General features: G+C 47.7%; 1 protein-coding gene across 1 annotated transcript in view; it reads right to left on the bottom strand.

Moving 5' to 3' along the window:
- The window catches only part of igsf21a (immunoglobin superfamily, member 21a), a 172,377-nt gene that overhangs the window by 46,128 nt on the left and 106,746 nt on the right, over positions 1–19,503 (bottom strand). The window contains exons 3-4 of the mRNA XM_049021682.1: positions 11,965–12,086; positions 7,004–7,122 (exon numbers count right to left, since the gene is read on the bottom strand). Of these exons, the coding sequence (XP_048877639.1) occupies positions 7,004–7,122; positions 11,965–12,086 (241 nt within the window). The remainder of the gene's footprint in view (positions 1–7,003; positions 7,123–11,964; positions 12,087–19,503) is intronic.

Consider the following 19,503-nt stretch of genomic DNA (forward strand, 5'->3'; position numbering starts at 1 on the left):
TTGGGAAACAGTGATTGACTCTGCTGAATCTTTCTGCATCAGGATGCCATGACTTTTAAAAATCAATTCCTTCTTTCTCTTTTTGAAAAATATTTCTCCTACATTCCATGGGAGCCCAATATTATATAAGGTGCCTCTTGAGCTTCACTGGGGACCCCCACCAGCGACGTGTAAGAGATTGTCACCTCCCTTCCTCTCCCCCCCCGCTACAGCTCCAGATCCACCCATGTTCAAGCGTGTCACGGTGTTGCTGAGACTGAGACAGGTGACGGTCACCTTCATGTGTAAACACTCTTCCATTCAGGGGCTCTGCTGTGGAGTCGGAAGGTTATAGGATTAAGCGCAGCGTGCTTTCGTGAGTTTCCAGCCATGAGTCCCCACTCATCCCACTGCCAGATAAATAAAACAGCAGGCTGTGTGTTGACATCCCAGGAGGGGTCATTACAAATATTTTGTTGCTCCCTTGAACCAGAGTTCTAGACCTAACATCCATGCTGAACACATATTTTCCATTTAGGCAATTAGGTATGCGTGACGGATATTCCTCTACACATTCCCTCCGCCCCTACGGACCTGCAAACAACAGCGCCATCGGTCAGGAGTCCATTCCCCATTCTCAGGCCCGGTTTTCACCTCGCAGCCCTGTCCCGAGGCATCGCCGGAGAAGGAGTCTGCGAAACATGACAAAACCTAGGCTTTGTGTCCCCACAGTTTCCAGAAGCTTCTGTGTAACACCAGCCATCTTGGTTTTATGGATATAAAAAGGACATTTAAAAATATTTGCGGGGATAATCATGATGTTTCTGGGGCAGCATGTTGTTGTGCAGCCTTACAGAGCACCGCCAGGCAGGAGAACAAGAGGAATGACATTATCCAGCCCCGACCTGGCTCTCCTGCCTTGTTATTCTTCATCGGCTGGTATTTCCATCCATATTCACAAGCAGGCGTTATGCACCATATGGATTTTTTTTCCCAGGGTGCAATGGCACACCTTTCCAGGTAAGACCACCCCCATTGTTACAGGACGAGTCTGGGGTTTCTGGGGAAAACCAGCCATGATGGCTATAATTGATGAAAAATTCATCTTTGTGGGGATTTTCCCATTAGGCAAAAATTCAAACAAAAACAAACAGGAAACTGAAAATACTAAAAATTGCATCGCTACTTAGCACTTTTCTGATCTGTGTGGAGGGGCAGCATGGTGGTGCAGTGGTTAGCACTGTTGCCTCACACCTCTGGGACCCGGGTTCGAGTCTCTGCCTGGGTCACATGTGTGTGGAGTTTGCATGTTCTCCCCATGTCGTCGTGGGGTTTCCTCTGGGTACTCCGGTTTCCCCCCACATTCCAAAAACATGCTGAGGCTAACTGGAGTTGCTAAATTGGTGTGCGTGTGCGTGTGAGAGTGAATGGTGTGTGAGTGTGCCCTGCGATGGGCTGGCCTCCCATCCTGGGTTGTTCCCTGCCTCGTGCCCATTGCTTCCGGGATAGGCTCCGGACCCCTCGCGACCCAGTAGGATAAGCGGTTTGGGAAATGGATGGATGGATGGATGGATGATCTGTGTGGGTGAGAGGTGAGAGCGACGGCCAATAAACAAAGCTCAAGGCAGCATGGAAATGTATGAAAAAGACAAAAACACAAAGCTGGAAGAAAAACAAAATGCAGCTTAGGTCACATCAAGGTTATCATCACTCACTGTATCAAAACCTTCATTCATTTTGCTGTGTCCGTATACAAAGAACAAGGTTAATGATTTGAATAATTCGCTGAACCCAAAGGTGAGTAAACTTTGCAGTTTTCTGAAATCACTCATCTTGCTTCTCCTTCAGTTTATGTAGATGGTGCGAAGTGAAGAGAGCAGAATACAGAGCAAAGTCTCAGCTTGTTGAGTGTCGCCTGAACGTCTTATTGGGTTTCCCAAGTGGAAACAAACACGAAAGCAACTTCGAGAAGGGAAGTGGTAAGAAGCACAGCAGATCAAATCTGTCACAAAGTGCTACCAAAATATATATATATAGCAGAAGACAATACATCTAGAAAATTCTATGTCTTAGCTCGCAAAATTGTTTTTGATCATCGTGTGCGAACCAGAGAGAGCTTTTAGTTCCGGTCCGAATATTCCTGTTGGAGCCAAATTGAATAAAATCTGTTGAAAATCAAGTGAACTTTCGAATGACAGTCAAACATTTTGGAGAAAATCCAGAAATGGCCGGAAAGGTCTAAATTGACAGAATGAGTCACAGGTTACGTGTGTGCAGGAGCTGCTCTTGCCGTTGCTAAGATGTCTAGGTGCATTTTTCTTAAACCTTTTCCCTGATATATTTACGTGCCCTCATGCCTCAGTGCCCCTTGATTTAATTACCGCCCTCGGCACTCGAGTGGCTGTCCGATGCCATGCAGAGACCGGGAGGCGAAGCAAAAGAGCTGGTCTAAAAAAGGCTGCATTCAACGACGGAGTTCCACAAACAGTCCTTGGCTTAGACTATGAAAATAATAGCAGATCCTCTACAGACTGTGCATGTAGTACAACTGCATCTCATCAACAATAGGCCAGCTTATTACTGTGATATCCGCTTGCTTAGGATCCCCCATTGTTCATGACGGCTTAATGTATCATTTTCTTCTACATGCACACCACTTATAGCCCTGGATGTTTAAATGAGATATCTTTTCTGAAGGTACAACAGATGGACCGTTTGGTCCAAGGTGCAGTTCATTAACCATTATTCTACCTAGAGTAAAAGGCTAAGGCTAATGATGTCTCAGAAAACTACATAGCATCTTTATGAAGGCAAGGATTAATTCTGTTCCAGAGCTTTCCGGAAAACCATGCGTCCTCTCTGCTGTGCATGTTTAAAATCCCTGCGGCAATGGATTTACCCCCAGCATAAAAAATACAGAAAGTAGTACTACTGTGAGCATTAAATCAGTTTATATTCCAGGATAGCTTTCCTGTTTCCATGGGCGACTTTGGGCATGCACCAGCAGACGGCACGTGCAGAGCAGGCGGCTGGAAATCACTGAAGATCACCAGCGTCAGCGGCAAGATGATGACCCACGATTACTCCATTAATCAGAAGTTAATTACTCATTAATAACCCCCCCCCCCCCCTTTATGTTCCCACCAAGCCATTTTAAAAGAGGGAACGTTTTTCAAAAAATCATGAGATTTGGATGCTGGCAATTTGAAAGAACCCTATATCCTTTGTAAGGAGATGTACGCTGTCAGAATTATCTTTGGAAAGAAATGCTTGCATACTCAATGGATGTTTGCATTCTTTTCAGTTATCGAGTATCTCTCTCGGTAGCAAACTGAATTATTAATCTGTCCATCACAAAGGCGTAGATTTGGGTCTGGACATGGACCTAACAATATTGTGGGAGTCCCGTGTGGGGGAGTGGGGGGGTATTGGAGCTGATGCCCTCGGTCACTCAGTGTGTTTTATTTTATTGTGTCCGCACTGCACACCCAGTCCGGCCTGGCTTGCTCTTCCTCAGATCCCCGCGAATCCACGATGCTCAACTGCTGATTGGCTCCCGAGGCAGGAGGAGGAGCATATGATGCGGGTGTCTGCGGACGCTTCCGTCACGGCAAGAGTGACGGCAAGTGCTGGCATCTGGACGTGACAGACTGGACCCCAACCCACCAGTGCACCCTCGCGAACAAGAAAATAAAAAATAAAAATGCCAGCAAAAAGATTTAAACAATCGCTGCGGGACAGAGAGAAATTCATGGGGGGGCGTTAAATATTACAGGGTAAAAGCTGTGCATTTGGGATGTCGTTATTTTAAAAGGCTTTGTTGGAAATAGTTGCTACCCCTACAGGGCCCTGTGTCATAAAAGCAGGCCCATGCACTTCAGCTCAGTAGCTTCATTAACACCTTTGAAGGCAGAGTGGCTAAATATATGTGACTTAATTAACACTGTATGTCTATAATTAAAGGGAGTGTAGCTTTCATGGGACAGGAATGTAATTTTCAGAGCCTTGCCTGTGTTTGCAGATGCTGACTGATTATGAACGGTGTTCGATTTAGCCACCGCGCCCCTCGGTGGAGGTTAAAGGGGATGGACTCGGGGCTGCGTGGATTTGCATGCCGATGTGGGGTCTGGCAGTGGGATCAGGCTTGTAGACCCCGTGGTGACCCCAGCACTTAAGCCGTCGTCAGCGCAGAGACACGGAAACACGGCTAAGCTGTCCCACCTCTGTCTCTCTCTCTCTATTTCTCTGTCCCTCTACTTTTTCTTTACGCCAAGCAGCACTTTGTCGTGCAATTAATTGCCGATTAAACGGGAACAAATGGATTCTTGTAATATGATTAGGCAGAAGTGTCACCACCATGAACCTTTCCGGGGGTCCCGGGGGGAGCCTCTGATTTTCACTGCAAACGAGGCTCTCGGTTAATGTAATTGATCTAATCATTCGCTTAGCCTCACTCGTTTAGCATTGTTTCAAGGTCGCCGTCTTCGGCATCAGCAGACTGAAAAAAAAAAGTAAAACAAGAACGAAAGAAGGTGTGGTGGAGGTGTGCTTGCGAGGTCTGTCTGGAGAGAGACTCGCTTAATTAAGCTGGAGATTTGAAGAGAGTGTGACAGAAAGCTTGGCCCCCCATTAGAAAAATGCCTTTGAGGACCTGGTTGTCGGTGGTAATTTAGCTACATGAGAGGGGATGAAGTTTTCGCGTCTCGATCTCGAGCGCAGAGGTGTTCCGGAAACATCTCAGGGCGTTCCAAAACTCCTTGGACCCATCTCTAGACACTTTGGAAAATCGGGTCGGAGCGGGAGGTGCCATGAAATAACCACACCTCAGCTGTGTGTCACGCACTTTCCGGGGGTAATTAAAGCATTTAATTAAATGCTGTGTGAAAATGGAGGCCGCCCTGGTACCTGACTGGCCCCTGAAGGCCGTGCAGTGGAACCTGTCCATGCCATAGTGCCAGTGCTACCACTGGTTTCACTTCCATTAATTTCCCTGCACTGGTTAGGAGTCTGACTCCTCCCTGGCACAGTCAGGGTTTCTGCATCCCTGCTCACTGTCCTCCTCTTGTTGGTCTGATGATTAACCCCCACTTCCCTAACATATCGGTAAACAGACAAAACAGCCTCCTTCCTCTCCTCCTCCGAGCCTACGGCTTCAGCGCGGAGAGGCCTGCACGGCTCCTTGTGAAGGATTCATTAAAATGATAATTGTTATTTATGAAGTCCTTGTTATTGAAATTGTCTCCCTGTACAGCCTATCCTATTAACTTTTCTTCTCATTTTGCCGTCTCTCTTTCTCTGCTGCAGCTGTATTATAATTTTTTTTTGTCTCTTCCTCTCTCTCTCTCTCCCCCTCCCTCCGTACCCGGTGAACTTGGCGTGCTAATAGTTTATGAATAATTCTGTTTCAGCCTGCGTTAGAGATTAGCCACAATGCTACGGGCCATTCTCCCCTATGCGTTCTTCTTCCTTCTTCACAGGGGGAGATTCGCACCCAGCCAGGCAGAGTAAAACACACCTCAGCGAATTCCCAATAGCAATAGCCCCCCCTCCCACCTTCTCTATCCCCCCTAGGCAGTCAGAGTGCGAGAGGATTCACCCTGGAGTGCTCCCCTGGTGCTAAAGCTTATGAGGTATTAATCATCAATAGATAAACACTCCCCCCCCCGTCCCCTCACCGCTTCTGTCACTCTTCATGTCTTGACGTCACTTAATAACTCTAATGGGAGGGGGAGGTTACTATGGAGATTCACACGGTGTCACTTAGGCCCCCACCTGTCACTCATGGCAAATAAGCTGCTGTTTGGTCAGAAGAATTGGATCAGAAGTGGAGGAAGAAACAGGCAAAGTAAGCTGTGGCATCCTGCCATTGTGAGGAGAATCCATGGAGGTAATATCAAGGGGGGGGCTAAGCGGCTGGCCGTCGGATTGAAAATAGAGCCATGTGACAAGCAATTGAGGATATCACCTAAAGACAGATCTCCCTGTCTGCAAACCACGCGGAGCGCGATGGCGATGGCCGTATCCCAGCCTCCTGTCCTCTCTGCTCCTTTCCCCCATTTGCCTGTCAAAATAATTTATACTTTCAGGAACGGCATCAGCAATTTGGTTTTCAAGTGATTTTAAAAGCAAACTGCTAAGTGTACTTCACCCAAGATTTTTAAGGATGTATGAATAGACTTATTGATGGGGTTAATTATGCGGGGTAATTAACGCTCGTCAGCGGCTCTGGTTTGCCGGGGACACTCTGGCGCAGAAAGCGGCTGTGTGGGACACCGGGTAGTGCCTGCTGGTGCTGAGGCAGCGGCCCTTCACCGAACGTTGCCGGAAGGAACCACACTCCGTGTGTCCGTGATGTGCATGCTGAAGTGCTCCGTGGAGATTCCCACAGTAAATATACGCAAACCCCAGGAGAAACTGTGCTGGCGGAATGCACACATCCTCATTATTCCCCACGGATCAGCCGATCCCGTCGGCCATGTTCCCTGCTTCTTCCTTGTACTCTGTGGCAGCGTGCGGATTCATTAGAGCCCGTAAAAAGGACCCCTTCGCTCACAACGTATGGCAGCAAATGATGATCGATGATATCACGCGGCAGACGATGCAACATCAGCTCCAAACCCTACAGCACCATGGGCAACAGATGGGAGCGCTATGCTTTGTTTTTTTTTTCATTTCTAATTCTCCATAGTTAAAGTCAAGATTAATAAGTGACAGGACAAATATAACCAGGGCTAAAAATGAAGATTAAAAAAAAAATAAAAATCTATGAAAGCGCAGGATATTTTTAAGCTGCGAAGGAGCAGAAGACGTTTCGCTTTGAAGAAGTTTCATTTTGGTGCTGCCAGAACATGGTTTTTAAAAAGAACTTTTGCCGCGAACATGTGTGTCTAGCTCTCGTGTTGATCCCTGATTTATCATGAGTGTGGGTGGGGCTGCAGTGCTCTGTCAATCACTTGTCTAAACCAATGGGGTTAGCTCAAACAATGAAGCAACCAATGAGAGATGCGACAGGTAAGGCTCTTACCATACACTGTGAGATAGGTGTTTCCCGAAGCCAGGACCACTTTCTCCCGTGTGGCTCGGTCATAGATGCCCACGTGACACTCGTACAGCCCGTTGTCGGCGATCCGCACCTCTGGTAGCCTGGAAGGGACCAATAACTGCTGTCAGGCTTCTTCTCTCAGACACTCTCCAAGCCTTCCAATTCTTCCATTCTCAAGTGGTGTTTATCTGAGGGAGTTCATTTTATCCCTTTATTCATTTTCGAATATAAGCACACAGATATTGAATAATAAATTAATATGATAATCTACCATTATTTTAGCTTTGTTTGTTTTTGATACCTCTGGTATCTGTATCCTTTTTGAGAGGGGAATAGGCTCCTTTTTGACTAATTTAGGTAAAGTGCAGTGGGTGATAGCTACATAATCATAATGAATGTTAATGGCGCGATCACTCGTTTGAGAGACACACTGTTCTCTTAATTGGTTAGCGTGCTGTAAATTTGTGTGTGGCGAAAAAAAAAGAGACAGGGATGCTTATTGGAGAAAACCATACGCACACTTACCAGCGTATTCAAGGTCAATGGTTCTGTATAATGATGTCAAACTTGAGCCTACTGCTGAACATGCTTTTCATTTCATTTATGCTTCCACTTTTGCAAATACTTCCTGGTATACGCAATGTCTTCTGGGTACTGTAGTATTAATACCGAGTCTATTGCAGGTACTCCAAGACACCCCATCTCCATCCAAGACCAACGAACATTGAGGTTTACTGTAGTCAGAAAGCACCTTGCTTTCAGGCTGGAGTGGCAGGGGCTCTCGGAATAGGATTGTGCTAACAAGTTTGCCAGGGGCGAGACAATTGTTCTTCTGGGGGCATACCATTCTGGGAAGAGCGGGGCGTACCATTCTGGGAAAGAGCGGGGCATACCAACGTCCCTTCCATGACCTCCAGCCCTAACAGCCATACCTCTGTTCAAAGACAGGAGAACTGTCAACCATCTCAGTCACTTTTGGCATCTTTGCTAGCCTAATGTGCCTTGTCTACTCTGTTACTTCTTGAGTTAAGTTTCACTTTAAGAATCGATATTTCGAGTGAAGGACCTTTATTTAAGGTTGTCGATGGGCACGCAATCTTCCCAACTTGCAGTCCTGGTTTATAGGACAGTGTGCTGAGAATCACTGAGAATCGGAGTGCCAGTGTGGTTTCAGGGTCACATGCCAGTTCCTGTGGCCTTAAAGATGAGCGATTTATTGGGACCATGGTAACCTTGCAGGGTTTCAAGCCTGATTACGTTTCTGCAGGTCATCGTGGAAACTTGATTGCAAGAACTCAGTGACTCCTGATTGTCCAAACTCCACTTAGTGTTCAGCTGTTGGCCGCCACAATTTCTGACCTCTGGAGTCTACAGTAAGACCTCGACAGGCCAGGTGGGGGCAGGATGGCAGGCGGGTGCAACAGGGAGCAGAACAACAATGCGGATTGTCCCAGAACTCGTGTGTTAAATCCCGCGTGTGTTCACATGTGGCAGAGTGGGAGTGTGGAGTCAGCGGTGAGCAGGTGAGGTGATGGAGCAACATGCAGTGGGGAAGAATCGATACGCCATTTAGAACTGTTTTTACCAGTTTAAGTCCTGCCTGCCCCTGCCACACACACACAAACACGCTCACACATATTTGTATTCATGTCTTTGCGGGAACCATCCATTCATTTTTACGGGAAAACCCCTAATCCCAATCTCGACACCCTTAAACCCTACCCAGCCCTAAAGTTAATGGTAAGTAACCAAATATAATACATGACTTTTGATGTTTTTCATTGCAGTTACAGATTACAGTAAAACCTTGGATTCCGAGTAACTGGGTATGTGAGTGTTTAGAAAGACAAGTAAAAATTTTCAATAAATTTTAACTTGATAAACGAGCGAGGTTTTGCAATACGAGTATCACGTATACGCTTTGTCACAACTGAGCCAATGGTTCTTCTCTCTCTCTCTCTCGCAGCGGGATTGTAGGTAATCGTTTCCCATGCTCGGTCTCACCCGTATAGTCAAAATTTTGTAGAAAAGCAGCACCCGAATAAGGGTGTAGCAGTGCGAGCGATGAATCCGTTTAACGACAATGCAATGTCCACATTTCCGCGAAAACGAAAAGGAGGCAAAAGCGCCTGTCATTGGATAGGTTCCTTGTTAAAGTCACACAAAAAGAAAAAGATTCCAGTGAGCCAACAGATATCAGTGATTCCGTTAGTTATAGTAAAGTCATCCTACAAAATAACCCTTCTCTTCTCCTTTCTCTCGTCTCCTTCACACCATCCACGATTCTTTTCAGAGGTAAAGTACAGGTCAATTTTTTAAATGTATTTTTACTTTATATTTTGTATTAATCATTCTTATATGAATATTTTTGGGTTGTGGAATGAATCATCAGTTTCCATTATTTGTAATGGGAAAATTTGCTTTGGATTACAAGCACAATTCCAGAACAAATTATGCTCGCAATCCAAGGTTTTACTGTATTTTTTTCTGTAAGCCATACTGGCTGCATGTGTATTGAATTACAGGCTGGTTGTCCAATCAGATACAAAAACACCCCTCCGTCTACCTCCTGTGATCTGTGTGACTGGTTGAGGAGCTTCTTCAATCCCTGTATGGGTGGCTTTGTCGGTCAGTAAAATTAAAGGAGGGAAAAGCCATTAATCCGCAGAATGGGGTGATTTGAAACATTCTGCATTTCGGCTTTGCTGGAGGACTCTGGTTTCCTACAGCAGCAGTGCTCTATCACGTGTGTGGGGGGGGGGGGGGTGTTTCACATTTGCTCTGAGCATGGAGTCAGAAATTACAGAGACGCTTTGGGGTGCAGGGCTGGAAGATGGGGGCCTTGCTGTGCGACACCCCTTCACTGGGATAAAGCTGAGACACTCCACAGGCCATGGAGAGATGGACACCAGAGACAGCCAGGATCCTGGAGTTTCTGACGGTTACCATGTTGTGTGGTGCATTGTGAGTTGGGTGGGGCATCATTTGCCTCTTTTGGCAGCATCGTTTGCCTTTCTTTCCAGCATCGTTTGACTCCTCAGCATCGTTTGACTCTCTTTCTGGCATTTCTTGCCTCTGCAGCATCGTTTGTCTCTCTCCAGCATTGCTTGCCTCAGCAGCATTATTTGCCTCTCTGTCCAGCATTGTTTGCTTCTGAAACTACATTTGCCTCTCTTTGCAGCATCGTATGCCTCTCCAGCATCGTTTGCATCTCTCTGAAGCATCGTTTGTCTCTCTCCAGCATCGTTTGCATCTCTCTGAAGCATCGTTTGTCTCTCTCCAGCATCGTTTGTCGCTCTCTGCAGCTTGTTTGCCTCTCTCTGCAGGGATTACGCTGCATGGAGTGAGAGGGTTAAACAAGGACCTAACGCCTTTCTAGAAATGAATCGTCTGCGTTTTCTGTCTTGGATCAGGATTGCAGTGGAGGCCGTGTGTGTGTTAAGTTACGGAATGAGCCACTGCCCCAGGTGTGAATGGACCACGCGTTTCTTCAAACGAAGCTTGCTGACTGTCAAGTTCAGTGGCCAAAGCAGAGTCAGGAGATCGCTTCTGCTGCCCCCCCCCCCTTTCCCCCCACCGCCACAGCGTCCCTACATCACCACGGCACCCACTCCACCAGGCACCTCTGTGACTCGAGTGCAAAATCCTCCCCTGCGCTCCCATCCTTTTATTTCCAGGTTTCACTCATAATACCACGGCTTTGCGGTCAAGATTTAGAGCTTTAAAGTGGAAATGTGGAGATTACACTCATCGAAAGATCAACAACACCCCACTGCGTTTTTTTTTTTCCCAACAGATGCTGTCTTTTGCCCGGATCCTGTGAGCTACTGACGTTATGCTGCCGTTATTGCTGCCTGCGACCTCCTCCTTGGATTCTCCCATTCTCCACATAATGGGTGGTCTATACTGAATGTGATATGTTCTATGTTGTCTGAAATAGAACATAACTACTGTAAAATACCAGGGAATTAAAGCTGTAACTCTGACTTCTCTTCTCATATTCATATCAATTGGCCTTGCTGTTCCAATACTTTTGGAGGGGAATGTAATTGGCTGGTGAGACACCAGTTTCGCTTTAAAATGACCTTCCAGTCTTTTCATTCTCATCGCTGACGTGTTCGCTTTCCCGACTGTGAGTTTGTTTGCTGGTTAAAGACTTGTTTTCACTAGGCAAAGCTTGTGATGTACAGTTCCAGTCAAAAGTTTGGACACCTATGAAGTCCCCTATGAAGTGTAGTGTTGCATCACATGACCTGACCACCTGACCTAAACGCAGTAGAAATGGATTTGGAAGAGATTGGCCAGAGACTGAAGAAATAGTGACCAATGAGTGCTCAGAATATATGTGGGACAGCTGGAAAAGCATCTCAGGGAACCACCTCATGAAACTGCCATAGAGGAGAAGGTAGGGTCAGCAAATCTCTGGAGCAACTGGGGTTAAAGGCCTTACTCAAGGGCCCAGTGGTGGGATCACTCTGCTAATCCAGGGATTTGAACCAGCAACCTTCTGAATCCCAACCCACAGAGCTGCCTCACCCCCTAAACAAAGTATTATTTTTTTGTTTGATGCTTTTTTGGTCAGTCTATAATTCCATATAGATTATTTTATAGTTATAATTATTCTAAAATGTAGATAATAGTACAAATAATCCGTTCTGTGGGTAGGTGTGTTCAAAATGTTTGACTCGTACTATATGCACAGATTTTATATATAACAAGCTACTTTTATAGATACATATCATGGTTACGTCAGACAAAAACACTACAAAGGTACAAAAGCAAAGCCCTTTGGGGATCGGAGTCGCCTATCAGAAACACGTCCTGCTGACCCTGAGTGCTGTCTGGCCGTGAAGGGAATAACTGGAGACCCCTTCTTCTGCTTCTGCTGGGGCGAGGGGGGGGGCGGGGGGTGGGGGGGCATGCAAGTGAGTGCTGCAACCTACCGAACTGTGGACTGGTAAACGAGATCCTCACGCCTGCGGTAATCTTCCATGTGGGAATAATTGGTATTAAACATGGCGTCGTATGTGAAGATCTTCTGCTTGTTAGTGCCGCCTTCCATGACCTGCAGGAAAGAGGAGGAAAAAAGGCAGAAAGGTGAGAAAAAATACAGACCCGTGACGGATATTGCCTCCACCAGAAAACCACAAAAACGAATATCTTCCCTGGCAGACGTACGGTAGCTGCGGTACAGCAGCAAGCAAACCTGCAGGCAGAGATCTCACTGGAACTTTCAATTACCTCATTGATTCACTGAGTGGTATAATCAGTAAATTATTTAATAGGAAAGCTGAATTCTTTGCGCTTATTAGAGGATGCCGGAGTGATGGAATTATTTGAAGTGCCTTTAAATCAGCTGCAAATACAGAAATGCAGGTGATGCCAAGTGTCCAGGAAAATATTCCCTCCCCTGTGGTGAAATTTCGGAACGGTGGAACAGTGCCGTGGGGTGTGGGGAGACGCCCTGAGCATGTTGAGACGTAGGCGACAATCCTGTAAATTATGGACTAGCATCTAATACTCTCCTGATGGGTGGGGGGGGGACCGTTTAGCATATGAATGGTGGCAATTTTTCTCCCCCATTCGACAGCGGACACGCGTGCCGGGGGTGATGGGGCTCTAATAGAAGTGTTAATGCCACTTTGAAGGAAGAAACCATTCCCCAGATGAGATCTTTCTTCTCCGGCCCAGTGGAGACCCGCCGGAGCAGTAAATAAGGATTCACAAACAAAGCAATTAGCTGTCCGTGGGGCCCAGGGCCCCGCCAACGGGGCACTCAGACATACGACCTTTTGGTCACCTTGCAAGAGGCACAGGGGCCCTCCAGGGGTTAGCATGCATGGCAACTTCTTAACCGCAGCTGCTCTTTCCTGCAAGTGTCCTGAGGGAGGTCGGTGCCAGGAGGTCAGTCACCAAAATCATAAACTCCCCCCCCCTCATTTCTAGTTTACCTCTCCCTCTCTCCTCCTGGGTGTTTCTGGAATCCTCTGAAAGGCTGCTGAGAGTGACAGTATCAGGCAGGTGTCGCCCCGAAATGCGAGATCTCTGAGCTCAGCACCTTGGACTGACGGTTCACCTTGGATCTGCGCCCCGACAGATAGGAAGGAAGCGCCAGGGGGGCAAATGCCAAGATGAATCAAACAGCACTTATAGGAAAACGGGCTGCGAGGTAAAAGAATAAAAATATATAACTGAAACAATGTCCTGAGACTGTTATTGCAGCCGAAAGCATCTCAGGGAATGAAATATACCCGTTCTTCTCAGAGCAGACTGACTAACGCAATCCGGAGGAAAATCCTGAACTTCGTCTCTGCGGTGAAAGAAGGCACACATGTTTACAAGCAACGAGATTAAAAAATAAATTATAAAACTCAGTCAAGTATAACTGAGGAACAAACCGACTATTCTGCTGCATTCTTTACTGTGGTTTGAGCATGTAAAACTGCCAAATCCAGGGAAATGTAATTGTTTTAATTGTGTGATTATAAATGTATTTCAAAATAAAAAATGAGGCCTTCTTTTTGTGAAATGTGACACAGTATTTGGCAGCTGATTAGCCGGACGAGCCAATCAGCTGATGCAGAGGTTTGTGGGGGGAGGGGTGTAGGGGGCTGTTGCAGTATGCTGAGCTTGAAGTCAAATGGGAGAAATCTTGCGTTAGTGACTTGTGAAAAATAAGTGCTGCTTCAAGACAACTCAAATGCCTGAGTCAACCTTGTTCAGAAAGTCTCCGAAGAACCTCATGGTGCCCACCTGAGGTAGATACAGATCTTGGTGCCGATTGAGATGTATATCGTGTGCTCAGAAATCTGCTCACTGATCCCTCAGCACTCCATCACACCAAAGGAAAGTGCAGTGATAATTTTAAGCATACTGCACGTCACAGTTACAAAAGATCTTCTGATCTTCTGTTCCGCTGCCTTTTCTGTGATTCAAGGTCATTGAGAGGCTGGGCTTGTGACCAGACAGCAGACAGCGGCCGGTTCTCAAAAAGTTCCAGGAGTTGAAAAAGGTGCTCTTCATTAGCGAAGAGTTGGTCCTTAAATAAGTGGTACGGACACGCGTGAGGGTCGTTATTGATGAATGACGTCAAGCATGGTGTCAGCCTGTGCGGTCAGATGCTGATCTCAGTCAGATTCCTGGAAGGTCTCTCAGAACGTTTCTTTGACCTGTGAGGATCTTTGGCATTCCTGGGCATCCCTCTGTGACTCTTCTCTGCCATCTAGACATCTATTTACAAATCCTGCTGCTCTCCTCTCCATTTTGCCCTCCTCCCTGTGCCACTCTCAGCATGACTGCCATGCTAATCTAGTCAAGATGACGATGTCATGCCCTCACAAACAAGCTCCGCCCACCCTGTCATACTGCCCAGATTGTCATGCTACTCTGGCTCCCCCTAGAGATTAATCATGTCACAGCAGATGTCATCCCTGAGAGGGAAGGTTTTACATGGAGCAGGAGTTTCAGCCTCTGGGATCGGGACACGAACATCACGAGGATGAAATTAATACGATAAACAGTATTTATTACCACTTTCAACTAAATGTTACTTCAACTCCATCAGGCCCCACATGCGTTGACGCAACAAAATGCAACACAGCGCAGGGGCGCCGTAAACATTCCCCCCACGTCTCACTTGTCAGATCCTCCCAGCTTGCTGTCGCTTGCTTCCCCTTCCCTCTGAATCGAGCCTGTCGCCCTCCCCCCTCCCACTAAAGCAGAATGAGAAGGGATGACTTAGCATCGCCCCACCCTCACCCCCTGGGCCGAAACACCTTGCCTGTCATAAACTCTACCATAGAGGCTGAATACCTTCAGAAGGTGTCTGTAAATGTTATGCTCCAAGCCCCTTCAAGGGAGATGTGCAGCTCAGCAGGTTGGGATGCAATCCGGGCAAGTGGATGATTGCTGGATCAAATCCCTTGGTCCACAGTGATTGGCCGACAGCAAGACCCTTTAACCTCTAATTGGTCCAGGGGCTGGCTGACCCTGCTTTGTTTCCAGTCACTTCAGATAAAAGCATCTAATACATACATTAATAAAATATAAATCTCCCAGCTTCTGCTCAGCTGGGATCCCCATTAATAAAAATAACCAGTAAAATAATTACACTAACAGACAGACTATTTGACAAAATCAGTGTGGTAGCAGCTCCCGATAAAAATCACCCCCCCTTGCCCCCCATGGTGGGTGGAACAGAGTCACCCACCTGGGGGGGGCGTAGTGCGGTGCAGTCACCAGAGGAGGCGCAGACGAGCGCGGTGTTTGTTTTCATCTGCTCCCCCGTGAGCACATGCCATCTCGCATGGTCGCCCACGCGTCCCATATGGACGGCGGTACGCACGCCCGCACTGGCAAGGGCAGATGGTCTGAAACTCCACCGGGGGTGCCGGGGGGGTGCGACACTCTGCATATGTTTCCTGCTAATCTGCCACCCACCCCCGCCCCCCGCCACCCAAACCCCCCATCGTTGGAGTGCGGCAGGCAGTGAGTGTGAGGATCACTGACAGACTCAGATATCGCGTCCCTCACTCCGCGCCTTTACAGCATTTACCGCACTTCCTGGCTCGTCTGTGTGCCGTATGGGAGCCAGGCTCTCTTTGTGGATCTCTGACAGATACCGCTCATCCGCGTCTCCGGTCTGTCATATACAGGGGTCACCTGGTACTTCAAGCACGGCCCACTGAAGGCCGTCCGTTTGCCTGCCTGGGGGCGCTGCAGTAGCCGGGGTGACCAACCCGAATATCTCTGGTCTAGAAAACCCAAAACCGTCGACCTAGCAATGAAGCACCAAAGGACCGGTCATCGCAAGGACGCGGCGAGGTGTTTCCATGGTGACAGCACTCAGCAGAGAGTGAATTGTCCATGAGAGGCCATCCTTGCCACGTAACCATTTGGTGTTCCCATCCTGTTTAATTCCAAACTAACATTTGGATGTGCTCCAACTTGGAATTATTAACTTCCCTATGCTCAGTTGCAGCTGAAGGCATTTATTGCACCTTCATAGGGAAAGAGGAAAAAAAAGTTTCATGACCCATAAAAAAGTAATAAATCAAAGAGATATACACGTGTATGTACATATATCCATAAATGTCTACCTAAATCAGTGTCTTGAAAAAAAAATGGCAGCAGTACCACAAAAGCATGTATTTGAGGACAGGCAGTAAATTCCAACACGGCTGCAGCTGTGTCTTCTTGCAATGCATTCTGGGTCATTTCTATTGAAAGCCCCACCATGGCTGTCCCCTAACTGGCACTTTATCTGTAATCTGGAGAGTGGATTTTGCCTTTTATTTTGTGGCGAAGAGGTATCAGATGGACTACTGGAGATTAGCATATGGACTTCGACCGGGTCCTGTTCTGTTCCTCTGTGCCTCTAATAGAAAGGTAGCTTTGTGGTTACACTGAGGGGGGGTAAATGCAAATAAATAAGAGCATTGATTGCTGATGCCTGTAGCCTGGATCCCCAGGGTAAGTTAGCCTCCGTTTCGCTTTGTAATCATATGTGCATCGTTTAAATCGAATAAACATTTGGGCAAATGTTATTGGCGGCTTATGCATTAGCGCTGGCTTCCGTCTGCCTGCTGCATTCTTGTCTAACGCTTGTCTAACTAAAATCGTCACCTGATGCAGACTCATTCCTTTGCGCGTGATTTTTCTCATGCATGATCTGATTTTCCCGCCTTTTTTTCCATTTACCAGCTTGTCCATTTCCCCCGTCATCTTGTCTCAGGGCCATCAGATCTAGTTGTCTTGGTTACTTGGGGAACCATAAGAGACACCTGTGATACACACACCCAGAATAATGTAAATGAGTGAACAGGCGGAACATATCAATCCACATAACTTGTGCCACCTGATCCTCCCTTTGTGTGCCACCTTCATTCTGGCTTCTTAGAAAACATACAGGCACAGATAAGCATCTCCTTACTGCACGAATAGCCATTGGTGACAGATGTACAGCTCTGAACCCGGGTCCCCTGAATCAGAATGTTCCGGAGAATTCTCCTTCTGTCTTTTCTCCAACACTGCATCCTAGGGTGTTGTTTCTCGTACCTGTAACAGCTTTCCTAGTTGCCAGTGTCCGTATCCAAACACGTTGCACGTGCACGTATCAGTCCTGGAAAGGTTTCTGAGATGAGCATCAGAAGACATCCAAACACTGCTTATCTAAATCTTTTCTCAGTGTGTTTACCATTTAATGCCCCCCCCCCCTGCATTTGCACTGGACGTCCTTAGCAGCTGAGGTGAGAAGACAAAGGCACTTGGAGGACATCACATCAGACGGAAGCTCCGCCCACATCGACATCTTGCCAGGGGAGCCTGACTCGTCGCGGCCCCCCTCCACCCTGCAGTCCACATTAAGCCGCGGATGGCTCGTGATAATTAGTAAGTCGTTCTCGAGTAACAAAGGGCCAATTTTCTGCATTAAGGCGGGGTGGCTGACTGAAGGACGTTTTTATGTGATGTGTGAATTGTTTGTGACACTTTAAAAAACGGGGGTGACGTGCCATTAGACAGAAAAGCTTTCCGATATCGACTGCTGCTGTCTGTGGATCATATAGTATGCCGGTGGTGCATAGTCAACCCAAGGAATATGTGAAGTGGCTGCTTAGGGCCCAGCAGCCACCAGGGGGCCGCCATCTGATCAGTCTGTCAAATGGAAGGAAGATAACAAATGACAACTAACTTGATCAGATTTTGCTTAGGGTCCTGAAAAGGGTTGGGCTGGCCTCTGGTGTGTGCCTCTGTGGGCAGGACTCTGTGTTAGTGATAGAATGGTCATGGGTTCAAATCCTAGGTGTTTTGCTTTGAATTTATGTCCCCAGTCATTAAGTGTCCTTTCTCCAAGCTCTTAAAAAAAAAGCTTCTCAAAAAGTTGGGGTCACACGTCACCGGCAAGTAATTCGGGCTAAAGGTGCTGTTTTCCGTTAGTTGGTGACCAAGCAGGTGGCGGGTAAAAATGAGAGAGTGTCAGGGCTTACAGTGTTTACTCGCCGGAGGCCGCGGTCAAGGAGACACGGCCGTCAGCTCACACTGTCAGGAGGACCCAGCCAGATGACGCCGGGCTCCTCATTAAGACTGGGGGAGACCGGAGGCTTTGGGGACTCGCAATCACTCCCCGGTGGCTAACGAACCCGTAGGTAGCAGATCTGCAAGGATAGGAGGAAGCCAGGTTTGTGTCCATGCCCTCCCATCCTGACTGAGAGCCCCTCTCATTAAACGCCTTCCAGCGGACGGGCCCGTTGCTTTGGGTCCGCCGCGAGCGAGGGCTGTCAGATAGGAGGAAGAACCCCCCCTCCCCTCTGTCATTGTTTCCCAGGTGACAGAGGCCTTGGGAATATGGCGCGGAGAGTGCCGGAAAGGCAGACCGCAGAAGCCGTACGGAAAAGACGGAAAAGTTTCCAGCTCCGTGTAAGAAAAAAGGAAAAAAATAAAGAACAAAACGTTCAACAAAAAAGTTTTTAGCTGCTACAAGACCTGCGACCTACATTCGGGAGCCTGGCGTAGGCTGGATTCCGCACGCAGTCTAATCTTCATTTTAAAAGTGCTTCACCGGAAAGAGCTGTCTTGTGCCAAATGTAGGTAGCCTGAAGCTGCACTGCAGACAAGCGAGAACCCATGGGTCCCACGTGTTTATTTTCGATACGATGCGTATGACTCGCAGCATCTGCGGTGCCGGGGCCGATGAGAAACCTTGTCGGCGAGCTGTTAGCCGTAAGAACGAATGTGTTGGTATTGGTGTGACTCGCCGGGCACCCTGCTATGGTGGGAGCCTGTCCGGGTGCCTCTGGGCCAGTGGCATGTGCAAAACTAATATAAATGACAGGCGAGACAGGAGGGCGTCGTCAAGCAGGGAGACAAAGTAAATGCTGCGCAGTACAGGGACACAGGTAAACTGGAAATTACAGGGAAGTCTTCTTTGGAAATTTGTAATGGCTGAGAGGCCTGCAGGTGTGTTGGGGGGGGGCAAGGAAATGTTAATTATTTTAGCGCTGGTTATGGTGCGGGGGCTTTGTGTAAGGGGGATGAGCAGACTCGCAGATAAAATACGCCTTTGTCTGATGAGACTCGTCTCGCTGCAGTGAGGGGGGATGCGCCCGAAGGGGGGGTCACGGCACACACTTCAGGAGCAGAATCCAGTGGCGGCTTATCGCCGTCTCGGGGAATCCACCGCCAGCGGCTAAACTGCACCCCCTGCTCACACAGGATTTTTTTTTTGTCACCCGCCGTGCTCTGAATAATTGACCCTGGAATGCTCAGGGGGAACTCAGTGCACTCGGATTTGCCGCTGTAGCGCAGAGCCCCTGGATGGCGAAGAGCGGTGTGGAAGACAGCGGGGCTTGTGCCATATGCTACGTGGTGCCCCGCAAAGCGCCTGACTCAAATTATTTTCATTCATTTCATCCATCCATCCATCCATCCATCCATCCAATCAGCCAGAAATTTATACCATAATAGTTTTAGCACTGCATGGCAAG

Source organism: Brienomyrus brachyistius, chromosome 8 (assembly GCF_023856365.1).
Source record: "Brienomyrus brachyistius isolate T26 chromosome 8, BBRACH_0.4, whole genome shotgun sequence".
Classification (NCBI taxonomy): domain Eukaryota; kingdom Metazoa; phylum Chordata; class Actinopteri; order Osteoglossiformes; family Mormyridae; genus Brienomyrus; species Brienomyrus brachyistius.